Source organism: Rattus norvegicus, chromosome 8 (assembly GCF_021556685.1).
Source record: "Rattus norvegicus strain SHRSP/BbbUtx chromosome 8, alternate assembly SHRSP_T2T, whole genome shotgun sequence".
Taxonomy (NCBI): Eukaryota; Metazoa; Chordata; class Mammalia; order Rodentia; family Muridae; genus Rattus; species Rattus norvegicus.
Genome location: NC_141541.1, coordinates 67,108,472 through 67,136,059, shown reverse-complemented (window position 1 = coordinate 67,136,059; position 27,588 = coordinate 67,108,472). Strand labels below are relative to the sequence as shown.

Here is a 27,588-nt window from a genome sequence, read left to right as displayed (position 1 = left end):
CCAGGTAAATCTCAAAACAAAATAGACTATTGCCATTTCCCTTGGTTGCCTTTCAAAGGTTGACATTAAGTCCCTATTGTTGAAGACACCACACACTTTGGACAAAGGACTTGGGAAATTCAAACTATGACTAACTTGAAAACCTCTTTTCTGCAGTCTAATTTCAAAGAACCAGCAGGTACTATGTAAGTTGCCAAGGGAGGGGAGTCCTGTTGTGGTGTGACACTTAGGATTCACACCAATAGCCAGCATGGGAGGATATCCTTAAAGATACAGTGGCAGGACTCATCTGGATGGTAAACAACAGCTGTCTAGTTGGACAGTTAACATGAAGGAAATCATGCCTGGTATTAGAAACATAGTCAGCTACCCCGGGATAGCGAAGTCATGGGTATTGGAGAACCTACTACTACTGTTTACTAGACCAACATTATTTTTAATGGCGTTCTAAAATGTCTTTATACCTAATGTAAGTAGTGTGTTCCCTACACCATTACCCTCTCTTCTGAGACAGTATCTTACTAAACCCAGCGTTTACAGAGCTTCACCTGCCTTTGCCGCCTGAGTGCTGAATTTAAAAGCATGTATTCCTACACCTGGCTAGATGCATTATATATTCTCTGTATACATTATATATTCTCTGTATACATTATATATTCTCTGTATACATTATATATTCTCTGTATATATTATATTCTCTGTATACATTATATATTCTCTGTATAGATTATATATTCTCTGTATACATTATATATTCTCTATAGATTATATATTCTCTGCATACTTTTCTTTGACTATTGATTTGAAAGTGTAGTCTTTCAATTTCTTGTTTACTATTTTATGGTCCATGTATTTTTCACAGCAGAAGTTTTAGATATCATTGGGCACAGTTTATTCGTTTTTAAAAAGTGAAACTTAATTTCAGTATATCTCTTTATATCTGGGTTTACAAAAATTTTTCTCCAATTTAGTTTTACATTTGACATTTAGCATAGGAGAAATTTTGATGTAATTTTTACTTACATTAAGGTAGGAGTTTTTGTTCGTTTATTTTGCTTAGAGATGTCTAGGCTTTCAGCCCTATTTATTGAAAATGCTATTATTTCTCTATTGATTTGCATTTGCTCCTATGTCAAAAATCAGCTTACCATAATTGTGTGGGTTTACTTCTGGGTTTTTATTTGATTCCATTGGTTGGTCCCCTTTTACTAATCCCACGTTGTTTTGGTTTCTGTATCAAGGTAAGATTTATAATAGAGTAGTTTGAATACCCAACTTCGTTTTTATTTTAAAATTGTCTAGCTTAACAATTCTAGTAAAGGTTGTAGCTTGATCTGTATTAAAGCCAGAGAGCGATCTGGGAGACCTGTTGGGTGCTTGCTTTATGAATGCATTACATATTTACGCTTGTTTAACTCACCCTTGGTGGCTCTTAGCAGCATTTTATAGTTTTCAGATATCTAGTATGTCATGTTTTTAGAGCTGTTGTGATTTTGTTTAAATTAATTTCTAATTGAGTCACAGTATATGATTGTATGTTGATTTTACTTAAATTATTAGTTACAGAAGCTATTTTATAGATTGTGATTTTCAAATTCAGTAATCATATTGCCTTGCAAATGAGGACAGTTTTATTTCTTCCATATATATGTTGTATATATGCATGCAATCAATTTTCTTGTTTACTAACAGGGTAGGATTTCCATTATACTGCTAGGTAATAGTTGTGAGTGAAACACCCTTGACTATTCAGCTCTTAGGGGAAATGCACTCAAAAAGTTAGCCATTAGGTAACACCTGGCTTTAGGTTTTAAGTATCCTTTAACAAGTTAAAGATGTCCTTTTCCTTATCAGTATCCCGAGGTTTTGTTTTTTTTATATCATGAATGAGAGTAAAAGTCTATCAAATATTTTTAATTGACTGAGGAGGTCATTCAGCCTTCCCCATTAGCGTGTTATTTTTATGGCAGTTTTCATTGATTTCCAAATATTGATTATTCTTGAAGAGATAACTCCCAACTCGGCTTTGCCTTTGCATGTTTTTCCTTTTTTTTCTTTTTTTAATTCAATGTTTCACTCTTTGCCCAGCTTAACCTTGAATTTACTATGTAGTTCAGGTTGGCCTCAAGCTCACAGCAGCCCTCATGTCTCAGCTTCCAAAGCGCTGTGAATATTGTGTAAGCCGCCATTCCGAGCTTTGTTTTTATGTATTACTGAACTGGACCTGCTGGTATCATGTTGACGAAGACCCTTCTCTACCTCATGAGGAATGTTGATCTACGTATGTCTTGTTGGTTTTATTGTTAGGGTAATGAGTTTGATGCCTTCCTCTTCTGCCTTCAGGAATCAATCATGTAGAATGCTATTTCTTAAATGCTTGATAAAACTCAGTGCTGCAACTAAAAACATTTTTGCAAAGGTAGAAACTGACTTTTCACAACCAGAATAGTAATAATATTATAGAAAACATTGTTTAAAACTTAGAAACCATAGAGTCATAAGGATTTAGTATCCTCTAAGTCACAATTGAGATTATTAACGTTTAGAAGTTTTTCTTTCTTTTGTGTACATAGTGTGTGTGTGTGTGTGTGTGTGTGTGTGTGTGTGTGTGTGTGTGTGTGTGTGTGTGTATGTGTGATTTTTTTTGAGACAGAGTTTCTTCATGTAACAGGCTTGGCTTTCCTGGATCTTGCTTTGTAGACCAGGCTGTCATTGAACTCAGAATTCCACCTGCCTCTGCCTCTGCCCCTGCCCCTGCCCCTGCCCCTGCCCCTGCCCCTGCCCCTGCCCCTGCCCCTGCCCCTGCCCCTGCCCCTGCCCCTGCCCCTGCCCCTGCCCCTGCCCCTGCCCCTGCCCCTGCCCCTGCCCCTGCCCCGATTAAGCTGCATACAAGTGTGTATTGATGTAAATATTAAAAACTTGGGAATCATGTAATGAATGCCATTTTGCTTATGGGCCCAGTATAGTTGCTTGATTATATTGTATGCATATCCCAAAATTTTCCATAAACATTTTATATTGTTCACCATTTAATTATGTAAATAGCTTTTCTGTATTTTTTCCCGAAAGCTATTTATTTTATAGACATTTAAAGAGTTGAATATTCAAGAATCTTCATATGCATCGCTAATTGCTTTTTTTAAAAGGATATAAATTTTTATCCCCAGACATGGATTTTTAAACTCTATTTTCATATCTGGAAATATATACATGTATTGTAAACATTGCAGCATGTCTGTGTTTGGGCAAGAGTATTTTAAAATGCAAAAGGGTAGAGAATGTTGTTTAAAAATCTTCGAATGAGTGTATTTCTGACACAGGTATCTATAAAAATGGCAGTTTCAAGCAACCTGGTACTGTTGTTGGGAATTGGTTCTAATGCTTTGTCTTAATTTGGCTCCCAAAAGCTGTGCTTCCAGATGCTAAGGGTCCCCTAGCTGGCTTTGATTGATAATAAAGAATTGCTGTACAGCCAATGACTGGGCAGGGAGATGGAGGCAGGACTTTTGGATTTCACAGACAAGGACCAAGGTAGACTGGAGGAGGAAAGAATTCAAGAGGGAGTTGTTGGGGGAGGCAAGAAGAACAGACTTAAAAGACCCACCGACATGTAAGATTCTGGGAAAGTGACCCTAGAGGCCATTGGGTCTGGGGTAGCAGAGATGAAGTATGGATTTAGCAAATATTAATTCAAGAATACTGGAGGGGAGTATGTGCTAGCTGTGGGGAGGTTTAGAAGTGCTCAGCCATTGAGCTAGTCAAGGCATATCAAAATTAGTTGGCTTGTGTGTGTCTTTCGTTTGTGAATCCAGAGAGCTCTTGGGGGAAGTGCAAATGCATGTACAACCCTCCGAGAGCATCAAGCAGTTTAACTGTTCACCACTACACTTGTCCAGAGGAAAAGTGAAAAAGGTAAGTGGAATTGTAAAGAAGTCTAATTTATAGAAAAGATACTGTGTTTTCAGTTAGATTGGAAGTAGGTTCACATAAAGAGAATGTGGAGCTGGCAAAAAGAGGAAAACGGTTTTGGGTGCATGCTATTGAGAATTGTAAGGCCAGAGAGTCAAGCAAAGATAAATAAGACAGTGATCTCAACATGCAGCAATGACCGAGCCTTAAGAAAGGCATGAACATGGAGAGGATAAGCTCTTGCAAAGGAGTATTATAGGATGAATTTTGATTAGGTAATTAATTGGTCCAGAGGCCGAGTAGATGAAGCAGAGGAAATAAAGTCCCAAAACCAGGGAAGTGAAGTATTAAAAAGGAGGAAGATTTCTGAAAAGATTGGAATGAGGTGTGAGAGTGCTAAGTTTCATTCTTTTGAGCTTGAATTATAAAGGAAGTATTTCAGGTTTGTGGTTATCGTTATGGTCAGTAGTTGTAATCCCAATATTGAGTAAATTCCTTGAAAGTGTACGAACCAAAGATCATTGCATTTTTGTTATTCAAGAGTGTTTGGTGTTTATAATAGTATAAAGTTGGACGTGACTTAAATACTTGCCATTAGCTTACAGCCCTTTTGTGTAGGGTGATAGATCTGTAATTGAGTTTGCTTCAGGTGGACCCAGTATACATTTGTGTTGTCAGCATAATTACTGAGTATTTTTTTAAACTAAAAAGTATCTTGGTTTGTATAATTTTTATATTTAAGATGTGTTTGCTGCAATGGAAGGGAATACTGTATGGCTGATAAGAATTAAGTAAAACTATAATTGACAGATATATATTCAAGATATTATTACTTGAGGAGTACAGGTTGTAGAACTATGCTATATGTTTAAAAGAACAACAACAAAAAACAAACAGACAAAAAAAAAAAACCCAGCAAAGACAAGAGATGCCTGGGGTAAGATGGCTAGCTAAAGTGGCCAAATCAGAGAGCTCTGGGCTCAAGGGAGAGACCCTGTCTATAAATAAGGTGGAGAGCTGATTGAAGAAGATACCCAACATCAACTTCTGATTGCCACATATGCAGATATGTACACATACACATGTACTCCCCCAAACTGTGCACACACATGAACATGCAAACACATGCACTTTCTATGTGTTCATTCAAATAAAAGAATAATAATATAAAATGGGAGCTAATGATTTTCAGCAGATGCTGTAAATTTAAATTTATTAGAAACCATTAACTAATAAAACATTTATTAGTAAGCTATAATTTTTTTATTTTTTTTAATTGGCTATTTTCTTTACTTACATTTCAAATGTAATCCCCTTTCCCAATTTCCCCTCTGGAGTCCCCCTCTCCCTTCTCCCCTCCCACTGCCTCTATGAGAGTGTTCCCCCACTCACCCACCCACTCTCTCCTGTCTCCCTGCCCTACACGGGGGCATTGAGCCTTCACAGGGCCAAGGATCTCTCCTCTCATTGATGTCCAACAAGGCCATCCTCTGCTACATATGTGGCTGAAGTCATGGATCCCATGGGTCCCCTCCATGTGTACTCTTTGGTTGGTGGTTTAGTCTCTACGAGCTCGGGGGAGGGGTGGTTGATGATGTTGTTCTTCCTATGGGGTTGAAAACCCTTCAGCTCCTTTAGTCCTTTTTCTGACTCCTCCATTAGGGACCCCAGTAAGCTATAATTTTATTATGAGATTATGTGTAGTTGGTTGGTTGTATATTAAGATAATATACAATGGAAATTAAAGTTATCACTATCATGCCACTATTGTAAGTTTGTAGCATTTAACTTTTACTTTCCTATTCCTAATTCTTACATAATTAATATCAAGTCCAGAATACAGTGTCATATTTTTAAATAATTTAAAATATATTCTATTGTGTTTCTCCCTATAGTAGATAGTATTTTGGAAAATGTGCCAGGTCTAGATACTGTGTTAGGTATATTACAAGATTTAAGACTTTCAACTGCTTTAATCAAGACAGTAACTATTACTCGGTTTTACAAATGACTATACTGAAAATATGTAATCTACTTGAGTTCAGACAACTAGCTAATAGCATGACTTAGTGTTGAGGTTGGGCAGCCTGACTGGGGAGTCAATGCTTTTACTGACTCTCTCATAGTTTAAGTATTGAAATGACCTCACAGGCTCAGGAGTTGAACATTACTTTTTTACCTTGTGGTGCTGTTTTATAGGGTAGGGTCCACCTGCAAAAAGTGTGTCACTCCCTGGAGGTATGCTTTTGAAGAGTACACCTAGTTCCTAAGTGTGTCCCTCCCTGGAGGTATGCTTTTGAAGAGTACACCTAGTTCCTGGCTCCTTCTTTTTGTCTTTGCATACTATACACCACATTTTGACTATCAAGAGCATGGTGTCAAGCAGCCATGGAAGAAACCCTTTGAAAGCCTGAAACTGTGAACCAAAACAAAGCCTTTTTTCCCTTAAAGTATTTTAGTGATGGTAACATAATTTACATAATCATCTTGCTAGTTAAAAATCTAGCTTATTGGCCTTAAAATCTGAAACCTAGAAGTTTTTATTTAACTTGTGCCTGGTATATGCAAGATCTTTATTTTGGGCACTGTGGGCTTTGGTGCACATAGATTTCATTTTTATAACCCAGTATTGTTTAACCTTATATATTTAACATTTCTGAAAGGTTGGATATCAGGGGGAGATTTCTTTATGCCGTTGGATAGAGAAATTCCGTTGAATCTCACTATTTTGGTGATGTACTCCTTTAAAAAGCACTATCATGGCTATTATTTTGAACTTTACGTACTCATCTGTCAGTGTGTGTGCATACATGCACACACAGATATGTGTGGAAATTGGAGAACAGCTTTCAGGGTATGGTTTCTGTTGTTGTTTTTGTTTTTTCCCACTTTCCATTGAGTAATCTCACACTTCTGCTGATCTTTCTATTAAAAAATTGGAGATTTACTTGATGACAGTTTTGTTGGAAATGAGCATTATTTTACTGTTCTTGAGTGTACTTGCTGTTTGGTTTCAACATTGTCACGTCTGTACCTGGTTTTCTCAGTGTTTGTATTATGTTTGCATTATCCTGTGTTTATGTTTTGAGTCATATATTCACACACAATGAATTCAATTACTATAATATAAAATACCCTCTCAGTCCTTATATTTAAAAGTCTTACAAGTGTCATCATGAATACTTTCAGTATTATTTTAGTTTTAGGTTTACAGAGAAATTGAAAAACTGGCAGAATTTCCATTTATTTCTCAGCCTCACCTATTTTATATTAAAATGGCACATTTCCTAAAATCAGTAAATCTGTATCAATGCATGGTTTTTGTTTTTACGTGTTGTCCGTTCTGTCGCAAATCTTACCCAGCGTCTCATACTATATCTTGGTCTTTTGAATGAGGTTGTATGTTTCCTGTATTTTGAAGACCATGTCAGTTTTAAGAAGTTGGTCAGGTATTTTATGGCTTCCCACTTATGGACTCTGTCTGATGGTTTTCTCATGACTAAGCTGGAGTTGTTATTCATGAGGAAAAACACAGAGATAAAGTACCAACCACTATTATCACACAGTTTGAATGTGCTCTATCAATTTGGTAAGTGAATCTGGTCAGTTTCAGGGACTTTCTGAAGGCTGTTTTGAATTGTTTTCCTTTTGCCTTAAGGATCTTCCTTCCAGATAGAATGTTTCAATCTTAGCAGAAACTGCTACACATCAGTACTTGATTGTACTCATAGTTAAATAGTATTGTAATAAATATAATATTGTGGGTAGAACACATGTTATTTATTGCTCTATTGGTGGGTGTTGGTTTATTTCTGTTTATACACTTCAGCTAGTATAAGTAATGCTGATATGTATATTCTAGTTAGTTCTTTTTGCAAAGAATGCATTTTGTTAGATTTAGAATCTGTACAATTGTTTGTTTTATATTTATGTTTTATTACTCTGACCTTATTTTCTATAATTTATTTGTTGGAGAAACTTTGCCATTTACTGTGAATAATTACTTTGCAGCTGTTATATTGCTGACAGCATCCCCATCTCATTTCTTACTATATTTCTTTACTTTCAATTTATTTATTTTCTTAATTGATAGTTGGATCTAGTAGTTTGGTCCATTTCAAGGTGTGATGGCAGCAGATTCATTCAAGAAGTGTATTGTGTCTGAGTAAGATTTTCTGTTTTATCAGCCACCAAGCTCAGCAAACCATGCCCTAGATGGCAGTTCTGGTCTGTACAACTTTTTCATTCCTGTGAGGAAATGTTGATCTTTATAGTGTTTCTCTCCCCCTCCCTCCCTCCCTCTGTCGCCTCTTCCTCCTCCTCCTCATCTCTCTCTCTCTTTCTCTCTCTCCCTCTTTCTCTCTCTCTCTCTCTCTGTGTGTGTGTGTGTGTGTGTGTGTGTACCCGCGCATGTGCACATGCACTCATGCACACACATGCCATGGTGCCTGTGTAGAATTGATAGGACAACTGTGAGGAGTTGGATATCTCCTGCCATGTGGGTTCTAGGGATGGAAGTTAGGTCATCAGGCTTGGTGGTAAGTGTCTTTACTCACTAGCCCCAATTTTTATAGTTTAAATAAATTAAAAATATAAATAAAAAGAGTAAAAACAGAAATTGTAAGTAGCTTGCAAAATCTAATGCATCCCCTATGGGAGACAATCTGCTGACTTTTAAGCCATTGGTCTTTTATTGCTTTGTGCCTCTAATTAATTACAGTTGCATAATAGTGACATTCGATCAATCTTTGACTTGTGAGGAACACTTGAATACAGAAGCCTACCTTCAGCCATGTGTAGTTACTGTAGAGATTGATTAAGAAAGATGAGGAATTCCTTCTCTCTTACTAACCACTGTCAAAAGGCAGTGATCTGGTTCTATAGCATTCATTACAGGTCCTTTAAATTTTAAGATCATTATAAAGCAATAGAGGTCACCATGTTTGTTTCAGAATACTGAGGTATGATTATTGAGGTTCAAAGGTTTTGTGTTTGACAAGAAAGGGACTGTTTTGAGGCTACTTAGGTGATCATATCATAGTTATTACTTTTAGTTTTTTTTTAATTTTATTCATTTATAGTATGTATATGGTGTTTTGTCTGCATGTATGCCTGTTCATCATGTGTGTGCCTGGTGAAGTCAGGCCACAAGAGGGTGTGCAATTTCCTATAACTAGAGTTATAGGTTATAAGCTGCTGTGTATGTGCTGGTAATTGAACCCAGGTCTTCTGAAAGAGCAGCAACTTAACCATCTCTTCAGTCCCAAGATTTTATTCTGGTATGACATCATACTCTAATATCAGACCTGGAATTAGTTACTTTGTAATGGATCTTTTGAATGAAAAATGGTATTTAGACAACAAAGCCTGGCTAGGGAGAATGTTCATTGTTAATGGGTTAGTTATGGCCACTGGTTTCAGTGAGGAAAGCTAAGAAATGTATATTGTTCTAAAAACTATAATTCATATTGGTACTTAAAATTGAAGGTTAGAGCTCTGTTTATTTAGTCTTACTGATTTTATTGATTTCCTTCTACAATATCAATAAAATTGCTAGTTTGTTTTATCTCTCATCACATTTTCAGAATAACAGTACTAATAGTACTGCATAAAAGTTACTAAAATAGCTTAAATCTTTGTAGGTTTTGGCCTTCAGGTATAGACTACTGTCTGGTTTGGTTACTCTGTTTTAAAATTCTCTTGGCCTAGTTTTTTCTGATGTGGCTATAATGATGTTTGGAGAGTTTTATTTTATCTGCTTTCAGTTTTTAGATAATTTTGTTTTTTACTTAGTAAAATGTTTATATGTTTCAGTGTCAAACTGGTGATCAAGGGCTATTCAGAGGCATTTGCCTTCAATCCCTGTCTTTTTTACATATTTTTTCCTTATGTGTGAAAAAATTGTAAGTGTATGTTATCGTACTGATTTAGGTGTTTAAATATATCCACTTTCTCTGATTTGCTTTTTTAAAACAGTTTTTTCGTAGAGAGCACTCTGTGGTAGAATATAGTTATTCTGCAGTCTTATTTATATCTACATAGTACGGCACCTTAGCATAGTAGTGTGTGATAGTTGACTTAACATGTCACATCTCTGATGGCTATCACAGGGAATAGCCACAGTGAATATCACATTCACTCTGAATAGGTTTACAGTGAACACTTGGTACCTGTTTCCTGTTTTATCCAGTGGACCTTTAGTATAGCTCAAGATACACGAAAGCTGTTGGGAGGATGAATACATACGTATGTCAGCTGCAACTGATGGATATACCGTTTTCTATTCTCATCAGCCTGTTTCCTCACAGTTAGTTTACCAGGCCTGAAGTTTTGTTAGTACGATAGGTGAGAGAAGTTCCATGTAGTTTTAATTTGCATTTTTCTTACTATGAAATTAACCATAGTTTCAGATGATTGCGAGCCATTTACATTTCATTTTAGTAACATATTCTAAGGCTGTGTGTTATCTTTTTGATACGGTGAACATCTTTTGGAAGGTTTAGAGTTTTCTCCCTATCTTTTCCTTTCTCCTAAGGTTTTTGTTTTTTTTTTTAAATACATTGTGGATATGATATGAAGATTTTTTTTAAAAAAAATCAGTAAGTGAATGAAGTTTGTGATTTAACATGGCAGTTTAATAATGCAGAATTGGGTTTATGAGCTTTCAAATTCTGTTTATTTCCATCAGTAAGTTTGTTCTAGAGCCCAGTTTGCAGACCTTGTTGGAGACAGGATTTCTTTTTCTTGAAACATCTTATTTTGGATTGAGAGCTTTACATACACAGTATTTGTAGAAAATAGCTTAGGTGAGACTTGTTACTACGTTTTCACTTTGTTCTTTCCCTTAAGTTGTTAGGTTGCCCATAGGATTTCATAAACATTGCTTGACAGTGAAAGCTTTCATTAAATTATTGATGTGTGATTGTTGTCTATATCCTAGGATTAATATCTTTATTCAGATTTTTAGTTCAACTTGGTAACAGTCTGTGTACATTTGGTGATCTGTATCTTAATAAATATGTAATGCTTGCTTACCACAATGAAAGCTATTAATACTGAAAGAATATCAGCTATCTTATATCAGTTCTCTAGAAGGTAGCCAATTACTGAAGAATTATAGATAAATAGTTTTTAAAAATGTGAAAGAATCACTCTAATTTCAAATGGCTGCTCTTTCAAGATGTGCCACTGAGTGCTATCACTTTCTGACTCTCTTGTTCACTATCGTAGGTGTATTTACTATTTGATGAATATTTTAAAAGATGTTCATATAAGGCATTGGATCTTACCGTCTTCTCTGTTTCAAATCTAAAATAATTCTGAACCATTTGTGTGGCATTGACTTATCTTTCCATTGTCGGCGTTCGATTCCTTGCTCTCCTCATCTCAGTGACTTCTTCAGCACAATGTGAACTCAGCCTGCACATCTGTGTGCCACCTCTGCCCCACTCGGCAGTGCTGCAGTATTAATAATTCCAGTCTCACTATGGACTTCTCCACTACACCTAATTTACTCTTACTTCCTTTCCTAACTGTGGTTCTATAGATGGCCATTGCTGATGCCTTTAACCTTCTTACCTTCATGGTCATGTCACCATCTTGTTTGCCTTGAAGTTTTAAACGATTGCTTTTTCAAAATCACATTAATCATATGTGAGTTTTCTCAATTATGGTGACTACTTTACCTGGAATCTCACTGTTCCATGGGGATTGGTTTTCCTGTTTTTCTGTTGTAGTGCTCTTCCCGTTCTTGCTGCCTTATTTCACATATTTCACTGAAACCATTCTTGCTTTGGCTGTCAGTGTGTGATCTTAGTGTATAACCTCAGTGTGTATATAATGGATGGGGTCAAGACAGTTCATCCTCTTTCAAATAGTTCCTTGGCTTCTGCTGTGCTCTGCTCCTTTGTCTTTGGACTTTTATGACATTTTGTCTTGTTTTGAGACAGGGGCTTCTATATAACAAGATGGCTTCAAATCTGCTATGTAGCTAAAGATGGCCTTGAATTTTTGATCCTTCTACTTGTACCTTTCAAGTGCTGGGATTGCAGGTACTCATGATCGTGCTTGTTTATATGGTGCTGGGGAATAGAAGTTGGGCAGTGAATGCCAGACAAGTACTCTATCAGCTGAGTTACATCTCTGGCTCCTCTGTGTGATACTTGAATTCTTTTTTGTAAAATTTGCCCCCAGCCAGTTTTAGAGCTTTTGTTACTGAGACAGAAGAAAAGCAGTGTGAAGCAGAAGGATTTATTTTGGCTCACAAGTCTGGAAGTTTCAGTTCTTGATCACTGGCTCTATGTTTTCAAACCTGGGTTGAGGCAATTGTACATCATGGTGGAAGGATGTTAGCAGAACAGAGCTACTTAACTCATGTCAACCAGGAAGCAAAAAGATAGGAAGGGACTGGGGACAGGACATACCTTTAGTAGTCTATGTTTTCCTTCTAGATGCCCCTCTTGAAGTTTAGCACCTCCTAAAGCATAGTTCTGCTTTTGTAATTAACAAATCATTTGTAAGTGATTTCTGTTCCAGAAACCTTTCCTTCAGCAATCTGAAACATCAAAACGAATAAATTATTATTGAAACTTTAAGTGAGAAATTTGTAAAAAGTTTGTTTCTAAGTAAACATTTCTGAATAGGTGTTAAGAGATTGCCTGCTGATAGTTGCTAAACTCCTAATTTTCTTTGTTCATCTTGCAGACTAGCTACTTAATTTGACATCTAATAGAGAATTTAGTTTTGGTCCTTCCTATTGACTGCCATAATTCCATTTACCCTTTACCCTTTGAAAAAAAAATGGCAATTTTTTTCCTTAGAAAATTTGATTGCTTTTAGTGTTGGTGAAGGAAAACATAGTCGACTTCTAGGCCTTTCTCAGTAGAAATAATATCACAAGCAAAAACCATAAAAATTTCTGACTACCATACTAAAAGATAAAAAAGAAAATCAATTTATTAATATTTAGTAAATATTTCCAAGATGACATGTAAATCAACATACATTATTATATACTGTGCGCTCCTATGTGCTGTGCTATCCATGTCTTCTAAACCTAATATGTAGTTTTTATCATTTTACATGTATCTCAGTTAAGACTAGCTGTAGCTCAAGTTCCCAGCATGCATCACCCATATTGGATAGTGCATTTGTAATGATTATGACCTTGGTTCAGCTAGCTTATCTATTTTGGAACGATTTTTTAATCATTTTGTAGCAAAAGGTTTTCAGTCGGCAATGATAATTCTTACCATTATCTTACCATTATCTTAGTGAAGTGGACTGAGGTATTTCATAAAGCCTGAAAATAGTGCCTAATGCACAGTGAACACTCAGGAAGCTTAAATTATTATTTTTATACTTTTATACTTTGTCCATAATTTCCGTTCTGTCTTAGAAGTACAACAAAAACCCAGACTAGATCTTGGATTTCTTTATTTCCGTTTTGTTTCTTTTGTTTCTTCTACTTGTTCCTTGCTCTACAAACTTATGATTAAGGTGAACATGTTTTCTGCTGGGGGAAATGTGGTTAGAAGGTATGAAGGATGTTGCTTTTAAGGTCAGTGCAGTCTTTGGAAGAGTTGTCTGTGCGAGAGTGGCTGTGGAGCTGAAATAGCTATGATGTTATGTAGTAAAAAGGTAGAGAAGACTTGTCACTTTCTAAATATCTGTGTAACATTGGAAATATAAATATATTAAGTTGTATTCTTTGAATATTAAGTCACTTTAACCTTCCACCTTTTTTAGATTTTTAATTAAAAACTGAGAACCTAAGACTGAGCTATATGGCAATGTAGAACACAAAAGGATAAGGTGAAATGTCGCACTGGGAGGTGGTTTGGGAGATAACACTGAGGTGTAAGGAAATAGGAAGTAACTTGAGAGTAGAATCTTTTTTTTTCTTTTTTTATTGGATATTTTTTATTTACATTTCAAACGTTATTCCCTTTCCTGGTTTCCCGTCCATAAATCCCCTATCCAATCCCCCTCCCCCTTCTTCTTGAGGGTGTTCTCCCTCCCCAACTGCCCTCCCCATTCCTGCCTCCCTGCCCTGATATTTCCCTACACCGTGGGGGGTGGGATCCAGCCTTGGCAGGACCAAGGGCTTCTCCTCCCATTGTTGCCCAACAAGGCCATCCTCTGCTACAAATGCAACTGAAGCCGTGGGTCTGTCCATGTGTAGAGAGTAGAATCTTAGTTTGTAATGAGATAAATTTCTTATAGTGAAGAAAATTACACAGATTGCTTTCATTTCTAGGTTTATAAAGAGGCTTGCTTTGAATTTCTGCTACTGGACTTTGTACTTCTTCCTGAAAAAGAGCAGGGGTTTTATTTCTGCTGGCATTAAAATACCATGTGTCGATAACTTACTCTAGGTACTATAAAATTTACAGCTATTATGAAACATACAGTTAGATTTGTTGGTGTTGTGGGGATGGTGATTATAACTAAAAGTAGTTCCCTGTGAATATGTCCTTTCCTAGGATGGGATTCTATCAAAAAGTGTGAAGTAGTCTATCAAAAAGTGAGGAAGAGTCATCAAGAAGTGAGAACTATTCTATTAAGAAGTGAGAAATTTGTAGACTTGGAAATGAAGGAGATACCAGACAGGATCCATTAGAATTATTCCAACGTATTTTGTCCAGTGGCTCTGGCCTTAGTAAACTAATGTATGCAGTCTAAAGTAGATGTCGGTGAGGACTGGTAAAACTTACAGGTCAGCTTTGCATAGATACCTGAGCTTTCTGCAGTGCCAAAAGGAAAACTGTTAAACGATAGAGCCTTTACAAAGGTATTTCTCTGGTCTCTGCAAAGGGTTGTTGAACACTGAATGAGTTCTTTAATTGTGAAGCTGTTTTATATGTATTTAGATGTTTACCCCTTTTTCTTCTCCTCTTTTCCCTTCACAGTAACCAGGAGTAACAAACTGGTACACACTTCCCTGCCCTCCTCAGTGTTTATGTACTCAGTACTCATGAAGCTATAGTTTACATTCTTTGGCCTTACTCATTTTCCACAGAGCTCTAGGCCAGTTAAAGACGTTGCTCAGCGTTTACTGGATGATACTCAGAGGCACGGGAACTGTTGAACTATATGAGTGGATGCGGGCCATCCTGCCGTGAACTGTGATAGTTTTACTGGGGTACAGTCTCGCCCATTTTTCTGCTGAGTAGTTTGAACTCTTCAATTCTTTCTTGTATGCGAGATCATTTTCTCTCTACTTTATCGCTTTCCTGCTTTGTTTCTTTGCTTTGCAAAAGTGTTGTAGTTGTGTGTTTTTTCAAATTCAAGAAAGTAAAGTTTATCTTTATTCTGTTTCTGTGAGGTTTCACCTTTTTATTTAAAAGGCTGTCTTAAACTCCAAGGCTATACTTGTTTTTTCCTAAAATTCTTCTATGATTTTTATTACATATTTTCTATGTATGTCTGGAATGAATTTTTATAGACGTGTACAGTGATATATTGTAGTATTTGAGATCTTAGACTCAAGTTCTGTTCTTACCTGTGTGACCTTTTGCAAGTTACATAACATTTCTGTGTTGCTTTCTTTAATGAAATGGAGACGATTCTAGGATCAGTTCTCATAAATGAGTGATGCAGATGTGAAAACTGTTTAGAACAGTGTGTAGCACCCAGAAACATAAATGCTTGCTCTTATTACATGTTACGGGCAGATGTCTCAGTTTCCCCCATATAATCAGTTGTCTCAGTGACATTTATTGAATAGTTCATCTCAATTTTAACAACAAAGATTTATTTCTATTTTATTTACGTGAATGCTTGCTTGCATATATATAAGTGGACCACATGTGTGCCTGGTGCTAAGGAGGCCAGAAGTGGAGCACTGGATTCCCTGTAACTGAATCTGTGTCCTCTGCAAGAGCAATTGGGGGTCACCTCTCCGAGAGTCTGCATTTCATTCTCTTCCCCAAAGTGTCTCTATTTATAGGCTTAAAGTCCGTTTGGTGACCTTTTCTTTAATCCTTTGCTTCTGAACTGTGGTTGCTTAATAGTTCTAAGAACAGACATGAAGGCCCTTTCCTTTCTTTTATAAAGTTATTTTGGCTTTTCTTGGGCCCCTTTTTTCTTCTATACAATATTTTAGAAACATCACAATTGACAAAACGTCTGTCACAAAGTCTTATCATGGAGAGAAATGCTACTAACTAGCTAGATAGACTGGAGACTCTGATCTTATTCATACTTTAAATAATGATCTCAGCTTTAGAAATTATTTGTTATATAACATAGAGGTGAAACCTATCTACTGCATGAGAAGCATATTAGGAATACGATTGAATAAAAATTACTGGAAAAATACAAATTCTTAGCTAGCAGATCACAAATTGCTATGAGGTGTATAGCCCAAGGCACCTCAGAGAACTCTTAGACATGTTTCAGACTGTTTTTGGAAGACAGCCATGCCATGGAAATTTCTGGTTTCTTTGGGGACTCAGGTTATAATGTTGTTTTGCTGGGACAGACAGGTAAAAGAATGTTTTGCTGAAGCCGACACAGGTGAAAGGCTGTTTTTGCTATAGCAAACATCTGAAAGGACACATGATGTTTAGAAAGAATGTAACTACGACTCCACGGACAGTGGGAGCTTTGGTCCATCCTGCTTCACCTCAGTAGTCTTCGCTGACAGTAGGCATCATGGGTTCAGCCTATATTGTCGCAGAGCTTTGCTGGTGCTGACTTCATAGCAAGAAACTCTCCACAGAACTTCTCATGAGCTTCCTGTGGCTTTGCCACCTTAGTGGACTCAGGCTGACCAGCGAGCCTCATGGTTTCTTTTGGATTGAACTGTGCTGGCTGATTCGTGTGTGGTGTCTGCTGAGTGGACTGGACAGAGAATAACAAAGACTGGAGTCGCCCCAAAGAACTATTGCTAAACAGATCCACTTCTCCCATTTCCTAATAACCTCCTTTCCACTACCTCTGCTGGGTGGTGGGCTGGAGGGGTTGAGAAACATATCCTACAAGACAGTACTTGCTGAAAACTGTGAACCTTGAGTTCAAATTGATGCTTAACTCTGCTACCTTCATGTGATAGCTATGGTATCTTTATGATACCAGCACTTGGGAAGCTGAGGCAGGAGCATCAAAAGTTTAGGGCCACCCTCCCTTACCAAGTTCAGGATTCAAGGCCTGGGGTACGTGAGACTTTATTTCAAAAAGTTAGTTTCTCTCTCTCTCTCTCTCTCTCTCTCTCTCTCTCTCTCTCTCTCTCTCTCTCTCTCTGTGTGTGTGTGTGTGTGTGTGTGTGTGTGTGTGTGTGTACATACATCTGTGTGCCGACCAGAAGACTTCAGGAGTCATGCTCGGAACTGCCACACATCTCCTTTGGGACAGGGTCTCTTGTTATCGTGGAGTTCACCAACTAGGTTAGGTTGACGAGACACTGAGTCCCAGCAACTCCTCTCTCTCTACCTCCCCAGGGCCACAACAGCATTCTTTTGTATGAGTTCTGGGGGACTGAGTTCAGGTCCTCAGACTTGGGGAGCAAGCACTTTACCGACTAAGCCATCTCCCAGCCCTGCTCATTGGTTTTAAACTTGATGCTTTGGGTCACATTTTTATGTCTCCGAAATCAGGCTATTTCTTAATTTTTCTCTTGGCCAGGCTGCAACTTGTAACTGAGCTTTCTCAATGTTGTATGTGTGCAACAGAGTTGTAGAAGAGGGGTCAGTACTGAGATATTTGTGAAGAGCTCTTTTTGAATTGTTTGTGCATTGTATATGTAATGTGTTTTAAACAGTTAAACGTGCATGTTTTCACTGCTAATAAATGCTCTCTTTGAGTTCCTGGGTTAGATTTAGGTTGTGTAGTACAGGTGCAGTACACAGGAAGGTAGAAGTAAGAACACAGTTTAGCTACCATTTGTACCTTCTGTAGGTCTAGAAAGTTAATGCAGTAGACATCTTAACAGGAATAGGTAAAATAACTTCTGGTTACGTTTCACAGATTGCGAAGTTCCTTTCCTGAGGTTTTAAGACTTGCCACATAACATTTCGTAGGCCTCAGCCTGTGGAATCGAGACTAGGACCTTTTTCTCTAATACCAAATATTGGTTTGGAATATGTGTAGGTTTCTAAGTGTTGGGAAACTTTTTAAACAAGGGTTTCTATTTATTGTTTTTCCTTCTGCCATTCTGTTTTACATTTATTTAGAACCAGTCACTCATTTTGTAATACAGGATTAGTGTATCTTGAAGCCACAATTTAAATAATTTATAAATAACAGTCTTAATGTCATTGTTTGAGTTACACTTTGTTGAAGACAGCTTGAATACTTTACATACCAATTGGACAATAGACTTCCCTCCGTCCCTCCCTCCTTCCTTCCTTCCTTCCTTCCTTCCTTCCTTCCTTCCTTCAATAAAGGGTGAAGCTTTATTTGACTTAAGATGCAAAGTTTATAACAAAAGTTTTATTTTTAATTTTTTTCTTATATGTTCACAGTGCCAGCCAAAAACTTAGAAAGATTGAACTGAGTTCTCCTGTGCTCTTACATCACAAGGAGCTCTTGATGAAAAGTAAATGTAAAAACTGAAATAAAAATATAACAAAAGAGAAAAAAGTTAACAAAAAATTTGATAGGAGCTAAAGAGATGGCTTAGTGGTTAAGGACCCAGAATTGATTCCTAGTACTGACATGGTGGTTCCCAATGATCTATATAACTCCTTCCAGGGCATGTACTCTCTCTTTTGATCCCTGTGGGCAAAACATGTGCACAGTGCACATACATTCAGCAAAACATTCATACACATAAAATAATCTAAAAAGTATTTTAAAAATGTAATATTCTGGGGCTGGAGAAATGGCTCAGTGGTTAAGAGCACTGACTGCTCTTCCAGAGGTCCTGAGTTCAAATCCCAGCACCCAGATGGTGGCTCACAACCATCTGTAATGAGATCTGATAACCTCTTCTGGTGTGTCTAAGACTCATATATATTAAATAAATAAATCTTTAAAAAATGTAATATTCTTAAAACATACCCAATAATAACATTAATTTCGTGTAGTTTAAAATATTGATTACTTTAAAAAAATTGTGGGCAGTTCGTGTGTTGGCAGCTAGGCAGTGCAGCTCCATGATAGATCCGGTGTTGCATGCCACGATGCCCAAGAGGAAGGCTGAGCGCCACTCTGCGAGGCTGTTGGCCAAGCCCATCCCTGCCAAGGTGGACTCGAAGCTGAAAAAGGCCATGGGAAGGATACATCATCAGACAAAAAAGTGCAGATAAAAGAGAAGAGGGGAGGGAAGGGAAGAGGGGAGCGAAGGGCAAACAGGCTGAAGTGGCTGACCAGCAAACTGCAGATCTGCCTGCAGAAAATGGAGACAGAAAACCAGAGTCCAGGCTCTGAAGAAGAGAAAGAAGCCAAGTCCAACTGAGAATCCATCACGTGGTCCCCACCTCCCTTCTTGTACAATCCAGAGGAATATTTTTATCAACTGTTTTGTAAATGCAAGTTTATTAGTAGCTCTAGAAACATTTTTGAAGATGAGGGAATCCTACCTCACCCCATTTTTTTAAAGTGTAAATGGTTTTTTAAGAGGTTAAATCATTTTCTGGTTGTTTATCTTTTGGTTCTTTTTTTTTTTTTTTTTTTTTTTTTCGGAGCTGGGGACCGAACCCAGGGCCTTGCGCTTCCTAGGTAAGCGCTCTACCACTGAGCTAAATCCCCAGCCCTGTTTATCTTTTGATACAACCAGAAAATAGCAGGACACTGATCAGGAGAGGCTTTGGCTGTCTCGGGGGTCACCATAACATTCCGTTTTTTATCCTACAGTACAAAGCATACTAAATGGCAATTTGGGGTCTCAGTTGTACATTTGTGTCTGGAATATTTTCAGTTATATCTGGTCTCGTGTTTCTAGTAGAGCCATTTTGTAAGAAACCCAGTCTTTGGTCCTTGCTCTGTCAGAACTGTGATGCCTGTGGTCATGGCAGTACATTTTCCTAACATTGTGACAATGTGCTCTGAAAGATGGAGATTTAGAGTATGTTCTGCGCGTGACATAAAATTGAGAAACTGGTGGAAAATAAAGTGGTAGAACTGAGGATTATATGAAACTGGTAGATAATAAAATTGGTGGAACTGAGGATCATGAGCATTTGGTAGCTGTGACAGTTCTTAAGGAAACTTGCTGAGTTTGAGGCTGGAACATCACTGGGATAAGTTCAAAGAGAAACAATATGCAGCTCTTCACTTGCATACATGAGCACAGTGTGAGTCTTCAGAGTTTGGGAATGTGTGATAGGAATTGGAATGTCTGTGTACTCTGCTCCTCAATCAATACAATCTCAGTTATGAAAGAATAAAAAAAGTGTTTGTTCACATGCACACATGCAGAGGGAGATGTGCATATCCCTGCATGGACTTGTGGAGAACCAAGGTCAACACTGGGTGTCTTCCTCTATTACCATCTGTCTTAGTTTTAAAGACAGGTGTTCTCATGTAGCCTAGCGCTTCCTGTTTTGGCTAAACTGGTTGGCCAGCAAGTTTCTGGGAATCGCCGGGCATGCTTTGTATTGCCGACTCTTATGTAGGTGGCAGGGAGCTAAACCTAGATCCTTATATTTGTGCAGCAAGTAAGCACTTCACTCACTGAGATGTCTCCTCAGGCTAGAAAATATTTCTTTCCTTATAAAAATATTATAAAGTCAGATAGAAGGGAGTATTTGGAAATGTGATCATGATCACCAGTGGTTGCTTATAAGTCAAGAGAATGAACACCCTACTATGAAAGTTTGAAAAATATATATTGAATTTATTAAAAGTGCAAATAACTAATGTAAAGGATATTTTATTTCAGTTTTCTGCCTCCTTTATGTTCTTTGGAAAACTTGACTGAATACAAGAACTTTAACTCTGTTGTGGAGTTTTCAATTAGACTTTTATTAGCTACTCATAGTATCTAATAGGGCCTATCACAAGTTTTTTAATAAGTGAATCATTTGTTTTTTTAGCAGTAAATTTTATTTAGACACCAGTGGTGTATCATATTCAGCAATAATCTGAAATTAATCTGTATATTCTTATAGAAATAACAAGAGACATTTTTATTTATCTTGTCCTTTTCTGTTATTTTTTAGGAGCCAGTGTTCGAACATTCACTCCGCTTTATTTTCTGGTGGAGCCAGTAGACACACTGTCAGTTAGAGGCTCTTCTGTTATATTGAATTGCTCCGCATATTCTGAGCCTTCTCCAAATATTGAATGGAAGAAAGATGGGACTTTTTTAAACTTAGTGTCAGATGATCGCCGCCAGCTTCTCCCAGATGGATCTCTATTCATCAGCAATGTGGTGCATTCCAAACACAATAAGCCTGATGAAGGTTTCTATCAGTGTGTAGCCACGGTTGATAATCTTGGAACTATCGTCAGCAGAACAGCCAAGCTCGCAGTAGCAGGTAAGTCCTGTTAAGTGATTTACTTGGATTTTCTGTGTTTATAAGATCTAAATCTAAATAAAAACAGCGTGCTGTACTTTTCACTTAATTGGTAATTTTTTTAGGATGCCAGTTGTATGTATACTCGTGTTTATGAGACTACTCATTTGCTTAGGGTTGTGGAGAACAAACTGGTGCTTTTTTTTCTTTTTTTCTTGTGCCTGTCTGAAGGTTCAAAGTTGCTATCAGTTTATTCTTTTTTAAGTTAGAAATAGAGGTAGTTCTGTTGGAAAATTAATGTCTTTAAAACCTACTCATAATAACCATTGTGGCTTGGTAAAACTTTAGTAAAGCCAGAACCCTGATTCCTGGCAGTTGGGTTTAGTGGACAGCAAAGAGGAAAGAGATATGAATAAGAGACCGTAAAAGAGATTGTTAGAGCATAAATGATACAGAGAAGCCTGGTGTGAATGCTATTATAGAGGAAGCCAGTACATTAACCTTTAACTAAGAAATAGACAGTATTTACTTAGACAAATATCCTGCTCCTAACATATCATCATGCAGGGCAGACTGAAAGCAGGAAGTTGTAAAGAGGATATTAACTCCCTTTCAAAGGATCTTTGTTAAATGATGGTGAATGCAAGAGAAATCAAGGATCTAGAGAAATAAGAAGTGTTTACCAAAGATGTATTCTCTAGTAGGGTTTCCTGACTGTCCGATGAAGTCATCTCGTGAAGGGCCATGTTGTTTTTTACTCACCTTGGTCTTGCAAGTGCGTGTGGACGGGCCTGACAGTGATGGCCATCTGCTTCTTGCCACTGCAGAGTGATAGGTTTTTATCTTATGCTCATTCACTTAGAGCCGCAGTTCTCAGCCCTTCCACAGGGTTTGCCTAAGACCATCAGAAAACACAGACATTTACATTACAGTTCATAACAGGAACAAAATTACAGTTATAAAGTAGCAGCAAAAATAACTTTATGGTTGGGCGTCATTATAACGTGAGGACCTGTATTAATGGTTCTTAGCATTAGGAAGGTTGAGAACCACTGACTTGGAGGATGATACCATGTTTTTGCCTTTAGACTCAAATACTCAAAATTTAACTTGGATATGACTTAATACTGCATTAATCATCCACAATCACAGATAGTAGAAAAAGAAAATTGAGGGGACACAATCTAACTCCAGGGAATTTCCTCTTTTTCCCTTCCCCCATACTTTCTACAGTGTGTGTAAGTACACTCCTCTGACCTCCTCTGTAATGTATTTAGGCCAGGCTTCTGCTTTTCTTTTGTGCTCTAACATTTCTTTTCTGGTCTCTTACTCATATCCCTTTTCTCTCTGCTGTGCACTAAACCCCACCACCAAAACCCTTGTATCTGCCTCCTGATTTTTCTGTACTGGTTTAATTTCTCTTTCCTGAGATGACCTTTGGCTTTCCTTACCACAGTCTACCTCTGTTGCTGGTCTGCCACCGTATTGTGCTTTCCTCAGTCTAGCCTCACACTGGGATCAGAGCACTGTCACATTCTGTAACATTGTTAATACCCAGTTTTCTTAACCATAAAACTCTTGATTTCTCCTATGAGCTTGCATCCAGCTCTCTAGCCTCATTTCTTACCATTCTACTAGCTACTCCCTGCCCCCACCCCTCCACACTCCACTTTTTAACCATTTGTAGCACTTGCTGTACCAAATGTTGAGTTCCTGTCCAAATATTCTCTATTTTCTGGCCTTTCCTCCTGTTTTCTCCACTGACAGTTAAAGGCTGCCCTTTTGCTTATATGGGTGTAGTTTAAAAAGATACCACTTTTACATTTCCTTAAAATGTTGGCCAGAATGATCCATATGATCCACCAGTTTTCAAGAGAATTGAGAACATTCAACCACACAATGTAGATGATTGCTAGTCACAGCAGCACTAGTCAAAATGAGTAAAAGGTGAAAATAACCTAAATACCTACCAGATGAGGCCTGGATAATCAAAATATGAAATATCTATATAGTGGAATACTCTTCATCAATAAAAAGGAATGACGTCATAATGCAGTATGACTACATGGTTGAACTGTGAAAATATCATGGTAATTTCAAGACCCTGGTCATAAATGACTGTGCACTGTTTAAATTCATATAAACAAAGTGCCCAGAATAGGGAACTGTGTAGAGAGGGCTCAGTACCTGACAGCAAATGGGAAATGAGTGCAGCAGAGGAGGGGATACAGATGAGTAGTTTCTTTAAGGGACGCTAAAAGGATTAGCGTATAGAGATGATTTCATAGCTCTGTTCATCATGAGTACTTCAAGTGGGAAACTTCATGGTTTATAAGTTATTTATTAAAAAGTGTTTTCAAAATTAATTTAAGAAGATACTGCCAAATTAGCAATTTTAAAAGACTATAGATATATTTTGCTACAAACAGAACCAGTTTTAGTTATGGCTGGAAAACAGGGAAGTTTCAAAGACTATTAAGAGGTAGTTCATAGATTTAAATATGGGGATGCTTTTCTCTGGGCTGTCTTATTTCTGCACAAATGACACTTGTTTTGTCTGGAAAGTAGTGTGGCTGTGTGTGTATTTCATGCTCAAAGGTTAGGGAATGGCATGGTCTAAATACAGACATCGTCAATCCATTCATGCCAACTTTATGTCTCGGTCCCACTCTTTTTCTCTCACTTCTGCCGAGGCAGCAGGAGCACAGGAAGCTGAGGCAGCTTTTGCCTTGATATACCACTTACTAGTTCGTACATCTGCTTTCCCTGTTCAGAGCTCTTTGGATTTTCTTGTCTGACAAATTCCCATATGTTGTTATGGACTTATGCTTTTGAAAATTAGTCATTTTCACAAGACCTCTGAAGGGAGTAGATTTTGATTAAAAACCTAGAACACAATTCTTCCTTTGATTTGTTAAGTTCCCTCCACCTAGCTTTATTAAATTCTATGTTTATCTTTGTTGGTTACCTATCCCCTGATTTTTGTTTGTTTCTTCTTTACCAAATATATATTTGAACTATTTTATATTTAGTACTTTCCTTTGAAAATCTCAGTAATATAATAAAATACATAGGAAAACTAGAAAGCATAGATGTTAGTTACTATTTGGATTAATTTGCCATCATAAAATCAGCCTAGAGTAACTTCATAATGAATCTCTTGAGTCTTTACAGAGACATTTCGTTGTATTCTGAGCACATTAGAATTACTTCTAATATGTTATTAATAGATGGTACTTAAGTGTTTATATGCTAGGCAGTGTGCCATGTGAATTACTTGGGTTAACTTCTTTAATCACACTGAGATCTATTAGTTTTCATTTAACTGATGAAAACTGAAGCTTAGAATCAATAACTTAACACCTTTATATACCATAAAAGGTGGAGTTCATTTAAATTCAAGATTGGGATTCCAGTGGTGAATTAATGCTCTTAGCCATTATGTTCTGTGGCATCAATAGAATATTTAGAACTTCAGCAATTTCAAACTTAGAGGGTAGTTACAAAGATAGACCAAGGAACCTCATGTGCTTTTACAAGTCTTCACATGTCTTCATGATCTCCTGGTTAACATTTTTCAACGTCTACTTTGTCATTTCCCATCTTAGTTTGGTTTCTATTGCTGTAGCAAAACACAGACCTAAAGCAAGTTGGGGAGGAAGGGATTATTTCAGTTTGTATCCACATTCCATCAGGTCGGGAACCAGAGTAAGAACTCAAGCAAGGTAGGAATTTGGAGGCATAAAGTGAAGCACAGGTCATGAAGAATGCTGCTTACTGGCTTGCTGCCGTGGCTTGTTTGCCCAGGTTTCTTTTAGCACCCAAGATCACCTGTCCAGGGATAGCACCGCCCACTGTGAGCTGGGCCACATCAGTCATTAATCAAGACTGCACCTCACAGACTCACCAGTGGGGCGGTTTTATGGGGGAATTTTCTCAACTGTGCTTCCCTCTTCTTTGATAATTGTACCTGTGTCAAGTTGATATAAAACTACCTAGCCTATTACCCAAATACACATTTTCCTCTGAACCTTTAAGAGTAGAAGGTGGCAGACATGTTACTCTTATATCTGCCAGAATGTGTCAGTGGGAATTTCCTGAAAACAAGGACATTCTCCTAAATAACCATAGACTTTCATCAGAATTTAAAATTTGATGTAATACTGTCATTTAATACAGATTTCACAGATCGGGGGAGGCAGAAGCCAGCCTTTCTGGTCTAAGATCACATTTGTCGTTTTATAACTATATTCTTATTCTCCTTTGATATATAACAGGGCCTCAGGTTTTCCTTGTCTAATTTTGAGTTTGATTTCCTCCTGTGAAGAGATTGAGACTTTTCATTTTGGGGAGGAATACCATGGAAGTAATACCGTGTTCTCAGTGTGGTACACTGACGTATGTAAAGTTTTGTTGCTAATGGTGTTTGCTTTATTACTTAAAATGATCTGTGTAGTATTTCTTCACTTCAAAATAAGGTGTGTTTTTGCAATCAGTGATTACTATTTGGGGAAGAAATGTTTTGATATTTTATAAATACCATCAAATTCTCATCAATTTTCAGTAATAGTTATAACATCCACTATAAGGTTGTGGCCTAAGTCGGTTATTAAGACAGTAGTTGCTGAATGCCTATCGTGATTCCTAATTCTGTCATCTCTATTGAGTAGATCTTTTCCTTCTACTCCACTTTTTAGTTACTATTAACATGAGTCAACAGATTGATTGTGGTTTAGTAATGTGTTAGTGTCATCATTCTACAAACTTTTCAGTCTTGATTTCTGTGTTAAATAGTTCTTTCTTCTATATTTTAAGGTTAAAACTCGATCTAATGACATAAAGTGAGGACCATCTTTATCTTGTCCTTCCCTTGTTTCACTCTTAGAATCAGCCTCCAAGCCAGGAACATTCTTGCAATAAGAATGATACTTAAAAATCAAGATAAAGTCACTATTTGGACTCATTGTTAAAGAAGTGACATTAATTCAGGGATAGGGAGTGTGTGTGCGTGTGCGTGTGTGTGTGTGTGTGTGTGTGTGTGTGTGCGCGCGTGTGTGCATGCGTGCGTATACTTGAATGTTAATGCATGTTCATCAGTTATATACCAAATTCATATTTACCCACACTTTTATAGCTACATAGTTCTATATCGATAGTTAGATAATCCTTACGTCTACACTGAGTACTTCGATCATGGACTGTACCATAGCATTTACTCTCTCCTTATCCTTTTCCACACTGCACCTTGCTTTTCCAGCTATGAGGAATCGGATGCAGGTTATCCTTAATGTGGTTATTTATTAGCTATTTGCTTTGTATCTGTGTATCTAGTCAAAATGCGATCCATGAACCTTGTTGGCCCTGCTTATACCATATGTTGTGGCTACATAAGCTGTCTTGGTGCTAACTCATATGCCTGTATTTTAGAGTAATATTTAATGGCATTTTTATTTTGATTTTTTTATTCGTCCAGGTCTTCCAAGATTTACCAGCCAACCAGAACCTTCCTCAATCTATGTTGGAAACAGTGGAATTCTGAATTGTGAAGTTAATGCAGATTTGGTCCCATTTGTTAGATGGGAACAGAACAGACAGCCCCTTCTTTTGGATGACAGGATTGTCAAACTTCCAAGTGGAACACTGGTTATCAGCAATGCGACTGAAGGAGACGAGGGACTCTACCGCTGCATTGTTGAAAGTGGTGGGCCACCAAAGTTTAGTGATGAAGCTGAATTGAAAGTTCTTCAAGGTATTAATCCATTGTCAAGACTGATGGTTTTGTGTTTAGTAGACAAAACTGTTCTGCTATAATTTTTAATAAACACCATTAAAATGTGAGAAATATTACTATTGATTTAGTATGTTCAGTCTCTTTTAAAGAGATAAAAAGGGGTTAAAGCCATAAAAATCCACTGTTTAAAGCCAGGTATAGTGGTGTACATCTTTAATTCCAGCACTTGGGAGACAGAGACAGACAGGTCTTTGTGAGTTCAAGGCCAGCCTGGTTTATGTTTACATAGTGAGTTTCAGGACAGCCAGAGCTTCATAGTGAGACCCCTGTATTTAAAAAAAAAAAAAAAAAAAGGAAGGAGGAAGAGAAGAAACCCCATTGTTTAGTTAATGTATTGTTAAAAGTTGATCAGAGGCTAGGTATGGTGGCACACACCTTTAGTCCCAGAACTAAGGAGGCAGAGGCAGGCCTATCTCAGAGTTCCAGACCAGCCAAGATTATGCAGAGGGGCCCTGTCTTTAAAAAACAAAAATTAACCAAATAAAA

General features: G+C 37.4%; 1 protein-coding gene across 16 annotated transcripts in view; it reads left to right on the top strand.

The window, feature by feature from the left end:
• The window catches only part of Neo1 (neogenin 1), a 152,660-nt gene that overhangs the window by 25,951 nt on the left and 99,121 nt on the right, over window positions 1-27,588 (top strand). For all 16 annotated transcript variants that reach the window (XM_087563924.1, XM_087563915.1, XM_087563923.1 and 13 more), the window contains 2 exon segments: window positions 21,015-21,332; window positions 26,785-27,060. In XM_087563924.1, coding sequence (XP_087420050.1) covers window positions 21,015-21,332; window positions 26,785-27,060 — 594 coding nt within the window.